This window comes from Echinops telfairi, unplaced genomic scaffold, assembly GCF_000313985.2.
Source record: "Echinops telfairi isolate 266 unplaced genomic scaffold, ASM31398v2 ScPeMD7_2565;HRSCAF=3150, whole genome shotgun sequence".
NCBI classification, from domain to species: domain Eukaryota; kingdom Metazoa; phylum Chordata; class Mammalia; order Afrosoricida; family Tenrecidae; genus Echinops; species Echinops telfairi.
The window spans coordinates 5,197,267-5,211,876 of record NW_022106463.1 but is presented as its reverse complement, the minus strand read 5'-3'; the positions used below and the strand labels follow the sequence as shown (position 1 = coordinate 5,211,876).

The 14,610-nt window shown below is 52.0% G+C and overlaps 1 protein-coding gene across 1 annotated transcript; it reads left to right on the top strand.

Annotated features, from left to right (window-relative positions):
• The first annotated feature begins 339 nt into the window (after window positions 1–339).
• On the top strand, window positions 340–8,023 carry SHISA2 (shisa family member 2). The gene is made up of 2 exons (XM_004714818.2): window positions 340–670; window positions 5,798–8,023. Exons 1-2 carry the CDS (start codon window positions 340–342, stop codon window positions 6,349–6,351), a joined length of 885 nt encoding a protein of 294 aa, XP_004714875.1. The 3' UTR covers window positions 6,352–8,023.
• Window positions 8,024–14,610: the final 6,587 nt, after the last annotated feature.

The following is a 14,610-nucleotide window of genomic DNA, read 5'->3' as shown; positions in this document are numbered from 1 at the left end:
GTGCGGCGCTTTACCGGACTCGGCGGTCGGCTCCTGGGAGACGCGGGCGGAGCGTCCCGTGTGAGTGAAGCCCCGGGGACCCGCTCACTGCACCCCGGCAGCCACCAGTAGTCCCGCCGAGGGACAGTGGGCAGCTATGACTTAGTTGGCGCCACCCGGACGCTGGGAAGTGGCCCGAGCCCAGGGGCGCCCCGGCCGCAGCAGCAGCAGCAGCAGCAGCAGCAGCAGCAGCAGCAGCAGCAGCAGCAGCAGCAGCAGCAGCACCGAGAGATCGATCGGACTACGGGACGAGGCTCTCCTGGCCTCCAAAGCCGCGCCGCCCGCGCCCAGGGTGGGGCCATGTGGCCCGGCCGCCGCCCGGCCGCCGCCTCGGGGACCGCCAGGGCGCTGCTGCCGCTGCTGCTGGGCGCGCTGCTCGCGGCGTGCGCGCAGGCGAGCGGCGAGTACTGTCACGGCTGGTTGGACGCGCAGGGCGTCTGGCGCCTCGGGTTCCAGTGCCCAGAGCGCTTCGACGGCAGCGACGCCACCATATGCTGCGGCAGCTGCGCCCTGCGCTACTGCTGCTCCAGCGCCGAGGCGCGCCTGGACCAGGGCGGCTGCGACAACGACCGGCAGCAGGGCGCCATCGAGCCCGGACGGACAGATAAGGACGGCCCCGACGGCTCTGCAGGTAGGGTCCGGCGGGCTGGCGGGAGCCTGGGAGCCAAGGGATGGAAGGAGCAGCCTCGGAGTCTGCGATCTGGCACACGTAGGGGTGTGTGTCAAGCTGGCCTCGGTTTCCCCGTTTGTCAGCGATGAGGTGGGTGGAGGGGCGGGACCCACCATGGAACCACATTCCTATGTGCGCGGTGGGGTGGGGGTGATCCTTTGAGACCCTCCCATGCCTTCACTTCTAGCCAGGCATGCCAGGAAATGGTGGCCACACGCCCCCTTAGGAGGGGGCCTGGCCAGGGCAGCCCCGTGAACTCCCTTTAGAAGGTAGGCTTACCTTTTTCTCCAATTAACCGCCTGCTGTCTTGTGTATACCAACTCTCAGCCAATCCGTACTTTATAGAACTCTTCCCTGGGGTTCCAAGGCTGGAATCTCTGTGGGAGCAGGAAGCCACCTCTTTCTTTCACAGCCGCGCAAACGGTTCACTAGCAGCCCCTCGCCTCACCGCCCCCCCTCCCACGCGGCACGCCAAACCATTGGGCCCCCCTTGACTCCTTTAGCAGACCCTGTAAACAGGACCGCTTCCTGGGCGCCAGGTGGTCCAAGGTCTCTGCACCCCTCTTGTCACATCAGGCTTTTGGGGTGTGACAGCAGCGGCAGCCCAATGCTGTCTTTGTGGCACCCCCAGCCCAATTTCCTGTTTTATTTTTCCTGAATTGCCTAAGTCCGAGTTGGCAGGTAAACATCCATGATTGAGTTTGATAGGTTCGACCTCCTACTTGTCAGAAGCCTTTCCCAGGCTGACGCCCAGAAGGGCTGGAACCAGTAAGTAAGGGCTCTCTCTCTCTCTCTCTCTCTCTCTCTCTGTATGTATGTAGGTCTGGGGTGACAGGACTCGAGGTCAAGTGGTGCACAGTGGGATGAAGGATGTATTTTTGAGAGACAGTTTCTAATGGCGCCTTTAGGCTGCTAACAGAAAGGTGGGCAGTTCAAACTCACAGGCCACATGTTGGAAGAAAGATGAGGCTGTCTGCTCCTGGATACATTTACAGCGTTGGAAACCCTGTGCAGAGTCCCTGTGAGTCGGAATGAGTCGCTATGACTGGATGGCAATGGTTGTTTTTTTTTTTTAAGTTAACCTAAAACCAACCAAACTCTGGCCTTGAAGCCATGCTGACTCATAGTGCCCCTGTGAGATTCCAAGCCTGTAACTAATAATAGGAGTAGAAAGCCTTGTCTTTCTCCCTTGGAGTGTTTCAAATTTGTGACCTTGCCGTTGGCAGCCCAACTCTTAACCACTATGCCATTGGGCAGGGCTCTTTTGGACTCTGTAACAACACCCTGAGCTCCCTGGGCTGGGATGAGGGGGGTGTGTAGCTTCTGGTCTTGACAGAAGGGTCTCCCCAGGCTGGGCCAGGGCAGCCACCTCTGCAGTCAGGCATTTAATCTGCACGCTCCTCCCCCATTCTGCTGCTGGAATCTGAAAAGAGATGGACTAAGAGGGTGGTACCTCCTCCAACTCCAGTCCAGTGGGGCAGAGAAGGGAGCCGGAGAAGCCCCAGAGAGGGCAGCCACGGGTGCTGTGCAGAGGGTCAGTTGAGCTGGGCTCCTCAGTAGGCAGCTGGTATAGCTTTGTGATGCCATCCGGGGCTTGAGCATGGGTATGTACCTAACTACCTTTAAAACTTCACCCCCTCGCTCTCTAAAAAGTCTCCCCGTCCTATCTGCAGTCAAGGACCCCCCCGCCTAATTAAGCAGTTCTGAGTGCCTATATAAAATAAAATAAAACCCACTGTCATCAAGTTAATAATCCACTCATGGAGACCCTGTAGGACAGGCTAGAACTGCCCCTGTGTGTTTCCGAGACTGTAGCTCTTTATGGGAGTAGAAAGCCCAGTCTTTCCTTGGTTAACAGCCCGACCCGGAATCAATCCTCTGAGCCCTGTGGAGGCAGGCTCCCGTTCTCACCCTGAAACTGCACTTGTGCTTCTGGGGAGAGAGCCCTTGCTTCCCTCCACGAACAGTTTTTGAGTTTGGGGGCTACTCACAGCTGGATTTGGCACTCAAGTTTGGTGTGGTGTTTTTTTGTTCCCCTTTCTCTGAGTTTTACTGTGCCTTTGGTAACTTGTTTGGGGACCAGCCTCTTTGAGACAGACGTTTTATGCCAGGCAAAGGAGAAAGCACAGAGGTTGCTGTCCCAGGAGGTAACCTGGAACCCAAACCCACTGCCATCGAGTCAATTCCCAGAGCATCATAGGACCCTGGGGGATGAGCAGACTGGCTCCCATGGCTATCCAAGGCTGGAGAGCTTTGTCGGAGCAGACAGCCTCCTCTTTCAACCTCAGAGGGGCTAGTGGATTTGAAGCACCAGCCTTCAGTTAGGAGATCAAAAGCTTAACCCACGACACCACTTGGGTTCCCTCTTTATCCTGGCTGTATAAATAGACCGGAAAGGCTCCGGTTGTTGCTGCAGCAAGTGTTTCTATGTATGAAAAGGGGCAGCATGCTATATGGTACTTTAGGAGGCCAATGATGCAGTTGGATAAGCATTGGACTGCTAACTCAAGGTTGGTGGTTCAAACCCAACAGCTGCTCTTGGAAAGAAGGATGAGGCTGTCAGAAGTCCTCCATAGGACTGTTCTGAATCAGACTCAACTCAACAGCAGTGAGTGGACATAGTCCTTAGGTACCCTGGTGGCACGGTGTTTAAGCACTTGGCTGCTAACGGAGAGAAGCATGAGGCAGTCAGTTGGCTTCTGTAAAGATGACAGCCCTGAAAATGGAACCGTGAGAAGCTGTGCTTCTCCATGCTGCAGGGTTGCTATAAGTCAGAATCAAAATAACTCCACTGCAGTGAGTAGGCTGTGGGCAGGTAGTTCTTGCTCAGCTCATTACTGGGACACAGTTGTTAGCCTTTGTATTTAATAACATATTGCATCCTTCCACCACTGCTCAGTGGAGGGAGCCCCAGACAGCTAGAGCAGTCAGCAGAAGCATACTTTAGAAAGTCTAGTCTTTTCACAGACAGCCAACTGCTCTTCCAAGTATCTGACCTGTGAGGTGCTGGGAAAGGTGCCTGCTTCAAGGGGCTGTCCCACAGGACTGGGCTGGCACTGGGCTGTGCCAAAACAAGTCAGAGCCAGCCCCTGCCTCCTGTGCTTTTCAATCAAAATGTCAAGGCGCACTCCCTCAGGAGACTGGAGGTCCTGAGCAGCCCAGGGTGATTCAAGAATTCAAGGACTCCTGTCCTGCCCCATCAGCCTACTGCTCTGGTTTCTGTAAGCTTTGTAAGTGCTGTCTACAGAGCCACAAAACCAAACTCAAAGCCCTCGAGTCCATTTTAACTCAGAGCAACCCTATGGGAGAGGGTAAAATTGCCCAGCGAGTTTCCAAGACTGCAACTCTTTACTGGAGCAGAAAGCTGCATCTTTCTCCTGCGGAGTGGCTGGTGGTTTCAAACTACTGGTTTTGTGGTTAGCAGCCCAGTTTGTAAACACTATACAACTAGGATTCCACTCTCTCTTTCTATGGCTTCTAGAATATATGCAGGTGTATAAAAAAACCAAGCAAAATATTTTAAAAATACAATTTTAAAAAGTAAAACACTTGGTTCTAGTGAAGGCTCCTTAATTTTACTTTATTTTTATTATTGTTTTACAGAATAAATCTCACTCGTTACATATGAGGGGACTTCAAACTGTTTGTTGCCTTTCCATTCTATTTTCTAAAAAAATTTTTGAAGCCCCTTCGTATATATCTTTTTTTCTTTTTTTAAGGAACCCTGGTGGTACTGTCAGGTTAACACTGACTGCCAACCACAAGGTTGATGGTTTGAGCCTACCGGTTGGTCCATGGGAGAAAGATGAGGCTGTCTGCTCCTGGGAAACCTTGTGAAGAGTCGCTCAGAATCGACTCGATGGCAGTAGGTTTGGTGTGAGTCTGGGTGTGGTGATGGTGTCAGGCCACCTCATGGAGGGTCACCCTCGATTTGCTGACTCTGTTTTACCAACCATGGCGTCCTTTTCTGGCATGTTTCCTGATGACGAATCCAAAGCAAGGGAGCCAGAATGTCTCGCCATCCTCCATCTCTAAGGAGCATTCTGGTTCTGGTCTTGCCAGGCGGGGTTGTGTTTCACCTGGCAGCCCCTGGTGTAATCAGTAATCTTTGCCAACAGCACAATGCTAAGGCATCAGTTTTTCTATCTTGCTTTTTCAATGATCTCTTAGGGCAGGTGTAAGTCTAGGCAGATCAAGTATGTGAGGAATTTTAGAACTATAAACATCTTAAAACATTAAATCCATATTGTTTATGCAATTATTACTACTACTACTACTACTACTGCTACTGCGTTTTACCCAACTGGCCACTTGTCTCTAACTGTATGGAGTCTAACTGTAAAGATGAGCACTTTTGCTTGTGAGGAGGGGGGCAGGGGTAGACCACTCCGCTCCAGGCCCTTTACCACTGTTCCCCCAACCAACTGATGGGTGGCTGTCCTGTCGGTCCTGGTTCCTGGCGACCCCACGTGTGTCAGAGTAGGACGACATCCATAGGGCTTTCATTGGCTGATGCTTTTGGAAGTAGATCGCCTGGCCTTTCTTCTGAGGCACCTCTAGGTGAACGCGAACCTCCAACCATTCCATTAGCAGCCGAGCGCAGGACTCAGGGACTCCATCTTTCCCAAAACCCAGGGCCACGGAGTCCATTGCAACTAGAGATGGTTTCCTTCGAGTGGCTGGTGGATTTGAACCTCGGACCTTGTGGATAGCAACCTACCACCTCACCCACAGCGCCACCTCTGGTGAGGTGAAGGACTGAGCATCCTGTGGGCTAACACTGAGGGAGCACACCGCCAGCCCCGCCCATGCTCCGCTTGACTCCGCCCACTGCCACGCTGGGCGGGGCTTGCTCTTGCACTGCGTTCTGATTGGGTGGGCCCGTGGCACGTGACCCCTCCCATCGCCACACTGGGCCGGGCTCCTGAGCGCATGCTGATGGGAATTCACATTCTAGGTAATGCTGCCCATCACCCCTCTGGCTCTTGCAGCGCCCTGATTGGGTGTCTCTGCGTGATGGTGCCCATCACCACACCTGGCGGGCTCGGGCAAGCGCGCCCTGATTGCGTGTGTCTGCTCTCTCCCCAGTGCCCATCTACGTCCCGTTCCTCATCGTGGGCTCCGTGTTCGTGGCCTTCATCATCCTGGGCTCCCTGGTGGCGGCCTGCTGCTGCCGCTGCCTCCGGCCCAAGCAGGAGCCCCAGCAGAGCCGAGCGCCCGGGGGCAGCCGCCTGATGGAGACCATCCCCATGATCGCCAGCGCCAGCACGTCCCGTGGCTCGTCCTCCCGCCAGTCCAGCACGGCAGCCAGCTCCAGCTCCAGCGCCAACTCGGGCGCCCGGGCCCCGCCCACCAGGTCACAGACCAACTGCTGCCTGCCCGAGGGCACCATGAACAACGTGTACGTCAACATGCCCACCAACTTCTCCGTGCTCAATTGCCAGCAGGCCACACAGATCGTGCCCCACCAGGGCCAGTACTTGCATCCGCCCTACGTGGGGTACACCGTGCCCCACGACGCGGTGCCCGTGCCGCCCATGCCCCCCTTCATGGACGCTCTGCAGGCGGGCTACCGCCAGGTGCAGTCCCCCTTCCCCCACACGGGCAGTGAGCAGAAGATGTTTCCAGCCGTGACCGTGTGACTCCCAGGAGGGTCACAGGTTACCTGTGGCTGGCTCCCTGTTGGGTGCATCTGCCCCGTACCTAGTGTCTCTGTGGCTGCCTCTGCCTCTGTGGCGGATGCATGAGCCTTCACAGGGCAGCCCCGTCTGCCGCTGGTGGTTTACAAGGCGAGCACTTGAGCCCTGACGTGCCCCCTGGTACAGATGTCAAAAGAATCCCATCAGCGGACAGATGAAAGGTTTCTCATGAGGTCACGCTTAAGATTCCTGTTTCGTGATTCTCTCCACTACGTCAGATGGGCGGGGACCGTCATTTTTCTTGGGCCAGTTTCCTCAGTGTTTCACACCCAAGCTGGAGAGGCGAGGCCATGGCGGTGAGAAAAGGATTCCCGTGTGGAAAAAGGATTCCCGTGTGGAATACTCGGAAGCCCTGTAGAAATACACATCTGTTTGTCACGCTTGTGATGGTACTGCTTGTCGAGGGCTGATCATTCTACGTTAAAGTGATCTTCCACATTAAAAACTGAGAGTGGGAGAAATTGCAGTCGCCTAACTATTGAGGACGTTTCCGAACTGGCCGATGGCTTCCGTCTTGAACTGCTGGGCGAGGTGGTGGCACAACCCGCCTTCCTCGATGTCCTGACCACCCGTGGCTTGTGGGGAGGACCCACTCCTCAGATGCTTTTTTGTTTGGGGTGTTTTGGGGTTCTTTTGCTTGTGAACGATCCTTCTCTGCTTTCCCAAGATACTTTTAATGTGTCCCGGTGGCGTGTGACTGCCACTTCCTTCTGTCTGGTTGTCCCATCCCAATTCCCAGAGTACACAGCGTGGGCGATGAGCACCGTCAGACATGAAGGCCAGTGTTCCCGCCTCTCAGAACGCACCCTCCGTCTAAAGCCACTGCCCTTGAGCCCATCCCAGACTCAGTGACCCTGCAGAACAGAATGGAGCTGTTCCTTTAGGGTTCCCGGGCCAGGTAAGGGAGCAGGGAGCAGCCTCTGTCTCCAGAGGAGCAGTGGGGGGTTCCCATCTGCTGACCTTGCGGTGAGCAGTCAGCTTCATTAAGCACTACACTCCCAGGCTCCGTGTATTTCTGCCACGATCTTCTCGTTTCACCGACTGAAAATGCCCAGGTGTGCTTCCCCCTGATGCTTAGGCTAGCTCTTCAAGCGAAGACGTGGAGTAGCGTAAGCCGCAGATAGAGATTCCCTTTGCAAGTCATTGTGGCCATTGGGTTTTTTACTCCCGTTGTCAACATCGTTGCCTTTTTTCCAGGCGCGGGGGATGATTCAGACAGGAGCAAACTTTGCAAGGACCAGGTGCCTTTCGCTCGCCATCAAGTGGGGGCTTCACATTCTTCATGCTCTTCCCTCTACAAGCCCAATGCCCATTGCCCTTGTTCTGAGTTTGGAAGGTCAATCAGATTTCTTTCTGCATTGTTTACTTATGTTTAAAAAAAAAGGTACATTTTTAAGTATGCGTGAGCACATGTCCAAATGCTAGCAAAACCAACACTTGTCGTTAAACAAAGCTTTGTGAGATTTATATCTGCCCAATGACAATCATGTAAAACTGTTGGCAGCCATCAGTATCGAGGTTACTCCATCTCTCTTTTATTATTATTGTTATTTTTGGAGATAACCACAGACAGGGGAAATCATTTTGTTGATGAATAAATGTTTTCTGAGGTGAATGCTTAGGGGTGTTGGGGTTGTTTTTTTTTTTTACTTTCCAGTTGGGGATTTCTCAGATGGTTCATTAAACCGGCTAAGCTGATAAAATGGCTAAAAGGCAGAAAGACTGCTTTTGGGAAACATTAGCCTACTTTGAGAAGTGATGACTACGTTGAGAAGTTGATATGTACACTCCTTGAGTCAACAAGCATTATTTTAAGTATTCTAGGGGAATACATTCCTGGTGGAGTGGGTATGCACTGGGCTGCCAATGGCAAGGTCAGCAGTTCAAAACCACCAGCCACTCCAAGGGAGAAAGATGAGGCTTTCTACTCCCATAAAGAGTTACAGTCTTGGAAACTCACAGGGGCAGGTCTACCCTGCCCTACAGGGTGGCCAGGAGTCAGAATCAACTCAATGGCAGTGTGTTTTTTGTTTGTTTTTTAGTAGAAACGTTGACAAAAGAGACAGTTCTTGTCAAAGCAGTAGATGTGTTTCCTAGACTGCTGTGAAGGGAGAATTCCTCTCTGCCAGGAAAACCTGAAGAGCCACCCAGCTGATTCCAACCCATAGTGAGCCGGTGTGTGTTGGTTGGGGTAGACCCGTGCTCCATCGACTCCTCGCTGGTTGAGTTTTCAGAAGCTGACTGACTGCCAGGCCTGCTTCTCAAGGTGTTTCTGAGTGGTCTGGAATCCCTAACCTCTCCGTCAACAGCTGAGCTCCTTTATTTGAGAAATCACCTGGTCCAGGGATGGAAAACGTTTCTTCTCGCAGGAGAAGGCTGGGTGATAAATCGGAGGGGAGGTGACGATGCATTGGCAGAAAATCACAGAAGCCGTCATTAGAAAGAGCAGAGTGGAAGACTCTTGTTTCTAAGCACGGTCGTCCAGCCAGCTCAGTGCCCTTCTGAAGGTGATGGATGCATCTTCTGTACTCTTGGATTTACACCCTGGTGGAGAAAGGACTTGTAGCATCTTTAAGGAACCCCCATTGTGATCCCTGTCAATGTTGTCTAAATTTGGGGGACACACAGAAAATTGGAAAGGGCAAGATCAGGACCGGAGGGCAAATGGGCTTAGGTTTCCCAACAAAGTTCCTGGCCAGCCCTTGCCTCAAAGAATGAACAGGTGCCTTGCTTGATATTTTGACGGAGGGAAAACAACAAAAAACATTCCTCAGCACAAATTTCCTTCTTGTTTTATCAACACTGCAGTTTTCAGCTTCTTAAAACTTCATCAAAAGTCTCCATGATGGGCATGTGCTTGGAGAAAGTGGACGCCTTTGGAATGCCCCAAAGCAGTCACCAGATGCACTTGGGACATACTCTCAGGAGAGGCCGGTCCCTGGAGAAGGACATGCTTGGTAGAGTAGAGGGGCAGGGACAAAGAGGAAGACCCTGGACAAGATGGACTGACACAGTGGCTTCCTCAGGGGGGCGTAATTAAGCATAAGAACCACGATGAGGGTGGCACAGAGCCAGGCGGGGTTCCATTCTGTTGTACACGGGTCGCCATGAGTCAGAACCAACTCGACCCCTAACAACAACAACAACAACAACAACATAACCTTACAAGCTGACCTCCCTGCCCTTTCCTGGCCTAGCAGATCCCCTCAATAACCTTATGCAGATTGGACCTTTTTCGTTTTGGAAGGAGACTAAGAAGCCGTAAGGTTCAACATTGAGTGGCTAACCAAAAGGGTGGTTAGAATCCACCAGCCACTCTACAGAAGAAAGTGGAAGCAATTATACCCCCAAAGATTTACAGCCGTTCTAGCCAATTCCACAGAGTCAGGGTTGGGTTGGGTTGTTAAAGCGCCCGAGACAAGTGCCTTCCCGAGAGAACTTGACTGCAGCCATCCGCTGATCACAGAGACACGTTTAAACATGTTTAAACATGTTTCGTTGGAAATCGCTCCAAGCATGTACGAGCTGGAACCCTTGTAGCAATTCTTGCTGACGGCCCATGTCCGTCTGTCTTGCAGGGAACTCACTGCTGTGGAGCTGATTCCAACTCCTGGCGGTGGGTGCTTCTGAGGGTGTAAATCTTTACCTGCCTCCTCTTGTCTCCCGTAGAGCGGTGAATGCATTTGAACCGCCAACCTTTCATGAAGAGCTGTGCCAACGCATTGCCAAAGAGCCACCAGGACTCCAGAGCCATGTAAAGAAAGAGCTGCACTCAAATAATTCAGTGCTGTCAGTTGATTCTAACTCAGAGTGACCCCCCTTCAGGGCAGGGTAGAACTCTCTCTGCTGTTGCTGACTCATAGTGACCCGCTGTGGATCTCCGAGACAGACTGTTTACACGAGTCGAAAGCCCAGTCTTTCTCTCAGAGCTGCTGGTGGTTTGCAAGGGCGACCGTGCGAATTGCAACTCAATGCCTAACCACTATGCCACCAGGGCTCCTGTGGGGTACAACTGTCCCTGCAGATTTCCAAGACTAACTCTTTATAGGAGTAGAAAACCCTGTCTCCCTGGAAGTGGCTGGTGGTTTCAAACTGCTGACCTTGTGGTTAGCAGGCCAACGTGGAGCCCACTATGCCACCAGGGCTGGTTAGGCGTTGGGATGCTAACCACAAGGTCAGAAGTTCGAAACCCCCAGCCGGTCCTCAGGAGACAGATGGTGTTTTCTACTCCTGTAAAGACTTAAACAGTCTCAGAAATCCACAGGGACGGTTCTACTCCTATAAGGTCACTATGAATTGGCATTGACTCCGTGGCAATTTGTTTTTGAGAGGAAAGAGCCTGTAGCATATACTTGGCTAGTAGACGTATTTTAAAGTCTATTTAAAAATGCCTTGAGGACATTTACAGAAAGACAAACAACTTGCTGCTTACACTTTTTCTCCTGCATCCAAACCTTTCCAGTCTGCTCCTGACCATTCCAGGGCAAGTCTTTACTTAGCGTATCAGACAGGCAAGTCCAGCACCGCTGAGTCCAGGGCTGAAATCCACCAGGTGTTTGTGTCCATCCCAGAGCCTGGACAGGATGCCTCAGCTCCTACCATCCCCACGGCTGGGAGAGCTGAGCGAAAGAAATGGCATTAACAGAAAGAGGCGAGTAGGCGAGGAAGCCTGGTGCATCTTCGCATCTTCAGACTAGCCTGCCACACCTGATGGCTTAAGTTCTTAGCTGCTGAACAAGCCATCAGTTTACTCTGTTCCATTGACCTGGGGCCTGTTCTTTCCTGATCTGCCGAGTCCTGAGCCCTGTGGTGCAGTGGGTTAGGCCTTGGGCTGCAAACCACAAAGTCAGCGGTTTGAAACCACTACCTGCTCCGAGGAGACGGGTGTGGCTTTCTACTCCAAAGAAGATCCACCGTCTTGGAAAACCCACGGGGCAGTCCTACTCTGTCCTCAAGGGTCACTGTGAGTTGGCATCAACTCCGTGGCCGTGAGTTTGGAGTTTGAGGCCTGCCCAGAGGAGATGGGGGCTGGGCCTGGCCAGGGGTTAAGGCAGGTGCTTCTCTGTTCCTAGTAGAGATCTTCTACCGGTGATCCACAAGGTCCAAAGCTTGAAACCGCCAGCGGCTCCACTAGAAAACCAGTTACCATTTCGGGAGCTCCCAGGGTCAGTCTACCCTGCCTTACAGGGTCCCTGTGACTTGGCATCAACTGGGTGGCAGTGATTTTGATTTGTGTTTTTCTGCTGCTTCAAACTCAGTACCACTGAGTCCATTCACACGTACAGTAACCCCCTACAGCAGAGCAGAACTGCCCCTGTGGGTTTCTGAGACTGGAAACCTGCCCAGGAATAGCCAGCCTCATCTTTCTCCCTCGAAGTGGCTGGTGGATTCAAACCACGGACCGTGTGCTTAGCAGCCCAACATATCGCCCACTCTGCCACCAGGACCCCTTTCCTGCCTTAAATCCTGCCATTGAACAGATGCTGACTCATCGCGACCCTGTAGGACATGGTAGAGCTGCCCCTGTGGGTTTCTGAGACTAACTCCTTATGGAAGTAGAAAGCCTGGTCTTTCTCCCTCCTGCCTTTAAAGGGGCAATTAAATATTTTGAGAAGGAAGGAAGCCTCAGACAAAGAACAGCAGTTCTCATCACTCACGTTTAATCCTCCTTTTCTTCTCCGGGCCCAGCTGGGACAGCCATGAAGACATCACCCTCGCCACCCTCCCTGGGTCTCTCTTTAAAAGCCAGAGTTCAACTATTTCCCTTCAGCAGCTGGTGGGTGTGGGCTGCTGAGGTGTCTGTTAATCCGCTCTCCCACCAGGGCCCCTCCCGGCAAGCAAAAATCTGTATGTGTTGAAACAACAACAGCAATAAAAAAACAACAGAACAAAACTTCTTTGTTTGTTGAATTCTTTGCTGTCATTAATTGCAAGGATAAATGCCACGGTGACGTACTTAAGTGCCTTTAAGACCACGAACAGGTCGCCGTTGGGTTGAGTCTGACTCCTGGGTGCTCCGTGTGTGTCACAGTGGGACTGGGCGCCCTAAGGCTTTCAACGGCTGGGGTGTTTTTTCAGATCTCCAGACAGCTTCTGAGAAACCTCTAGGTGGACTCCAACCTCTGGGTCAGAGGCCAAGTGTGGTAACTCTGGGCACCACTGGGGAACTCCACTGTGCCTTCAAGAGGGTGAGTGAGAGATGACAAAGGGTTAAAACTTACCTTTTCCCCGAAAATGAAAAGCTTGTTGAGGGCTATTTATTTACAAAGTTACTAACGGTTACTTAATTACAAGGATTCTTACTTACTTAAAAGGACATTGGCTTTCTGTAGTTTTCCCTCTGTGCTGCGGGTAAGGCGCTGGGCGTTGGTTCAAATCCACCAGCTGCTCTGAAGGAGAAAGATGAGGCAGTCCACCCCGGGAAGACTCATAGCCTCAGAAATCCTCTGTATGGTCAGTATGGGTTGGAATCAATGCTCCAGATTTGGGGTTTTCTCTAGTATGGAATCATTTGTGAAAGGAAAGCAAAAGGAAAACTGAAATCCTAGAAGCCAGTGTTCCCTGTCTAAAAATGTTAGGCAATTTTGGATGTAAAATGTACCCCAGACAGAGTGACTTTGAGATGAAACAACAAGACTTTGTGGAGGGCTTCCACAGCTTGATTTCCACAGTCAGAGGAAGAAATTAGAAATTCCTGTTTGTTTTTCCCCCTGGCCCCCCACTTCTACATGAGATGTTATAATAGGAGCAAAAAGTCAATGGGGGAAGCTTTTAGGAAAGTCTTCGCACAAAAGGGGGCACAAAAGGGGGCTTCGAAACATTTGTAAGGCGCCCTGGTGGCATAGGGGTTATGCGTTGGGCTGCTAACCACAAGATCAGCAGTTCAAAACCACCAGCCACTCCTTGAAGGAGAAACTCAACAGGGCTTCTTGGACACAGATTTGTAAGGCGCCCTGGTGGCATAGGGGTTATGCGTTGGGCTGCTAACCACAAGATCAGCAGTTCAAAACCACCAGCCACTCCTTGAGAGAAAGACGAGGCTTTCTACTCCCATAGAGCGTTAGAGTCTCAGAAACCCACAGGGTTGCCCTCTAGGGTTGCAATGATGGCTGGGTAGCAGCGAGAGCTTTCAAAACGTATGTGGAAGGGAAACAGCTCAGATCTTTGCACTCCATTTTCCCAGCGAACGTTTGGAAGCCTCTGGGTAGAGACCTGCACATACATTTCAGCCATCTCCCAGTGTCAGTCATTCTATGTAGAAAGCACCACTCATCAGACAATACGTGATTTATTCAGAAGACGTAACAGCTGTCGGGGACTGACTCGGCTCCGTGACATGTACATAAAGTGATCGCATATGTGAACGCACGCGTGTGGTTAACGATCGCAGGGAAATGTAAAACAGAACCCTTCGTACAGTATGCTACTCCTCCTCCGAGGCCCTGTTCTCAATTTGGGACTAATTAAAAACAACAACCCTAAACAAAAACAGTCTTCCCTCGGCTCAATGAGAGCTGGTTCTCTGGACCCTTCTCTGACCTGGGCAGTAGCTGAAAGGCCATGTGACCTTCAACAGGAAGCTCAGTGCATTCTTAGCAAAAGGGGCTGAGGAAGCAGCCACCCGTTACGACTGGCACAGTGGGCTAAGCAATGAGCTTTTAAAAGTCAGTGGTTCAAACACACCAGCCGCTCTTCCAGAGAAAGATGAGGCTGTCTGCTCCTGTCAAGATTTATAGTCTTGGAAACTCTACGGAATCCACGCCATGTCAGGTGGCTTGGGGCACGGGTTGATGCCAGTCTAAGAGGTTCTAACCTGTACCATGGCTGTGGCACCCAGCTTGTTGTGGTTGCTGGTAAATGCCACTGAGTCCAATTCACACTGACCGGTCCTACGCCATCCTCACAATCATGCCCGTTTTCGAGCCCATCGTTGCAGCCACTGTGTCCACCCATCTCTTCGAGGGTCTGCCTCGTTTTCCCCCTACGCCTCTACTGTACCAAGCATGACGTCCTTCTCCAGGGACTGGTCTCTCCTGACAACATGTCCAGTCTGTGAGATGAAGTCTCGCCACCTTTGCCTCTAAGGAGCACAGGCGTCGTCTTTACACCTCTTAGCCCATTTCGTTGAGAAGTCCAAACAAGCATTCATTTCTAATTTCTTCTCCAAACTGCGGATATCTAATTTCTAACTTGGGCTGTGGC

Coding starts and splice junctions, on each gene's coding strand:
- SHISA2 (XM_004714818.2), top strand. CDS start 340: ATGTGGCCCGGCCGCCGCCCGGCCGCCGCCTCGGGGACCGCCAGGGCG. Junction 671..5,797: donor CGGCCCCGACGGCTCTGCAG/GTAGGGTCCGGC, acceptor CTCTCTCCCCAG/TGCCCATCTACGTCCCGTTC.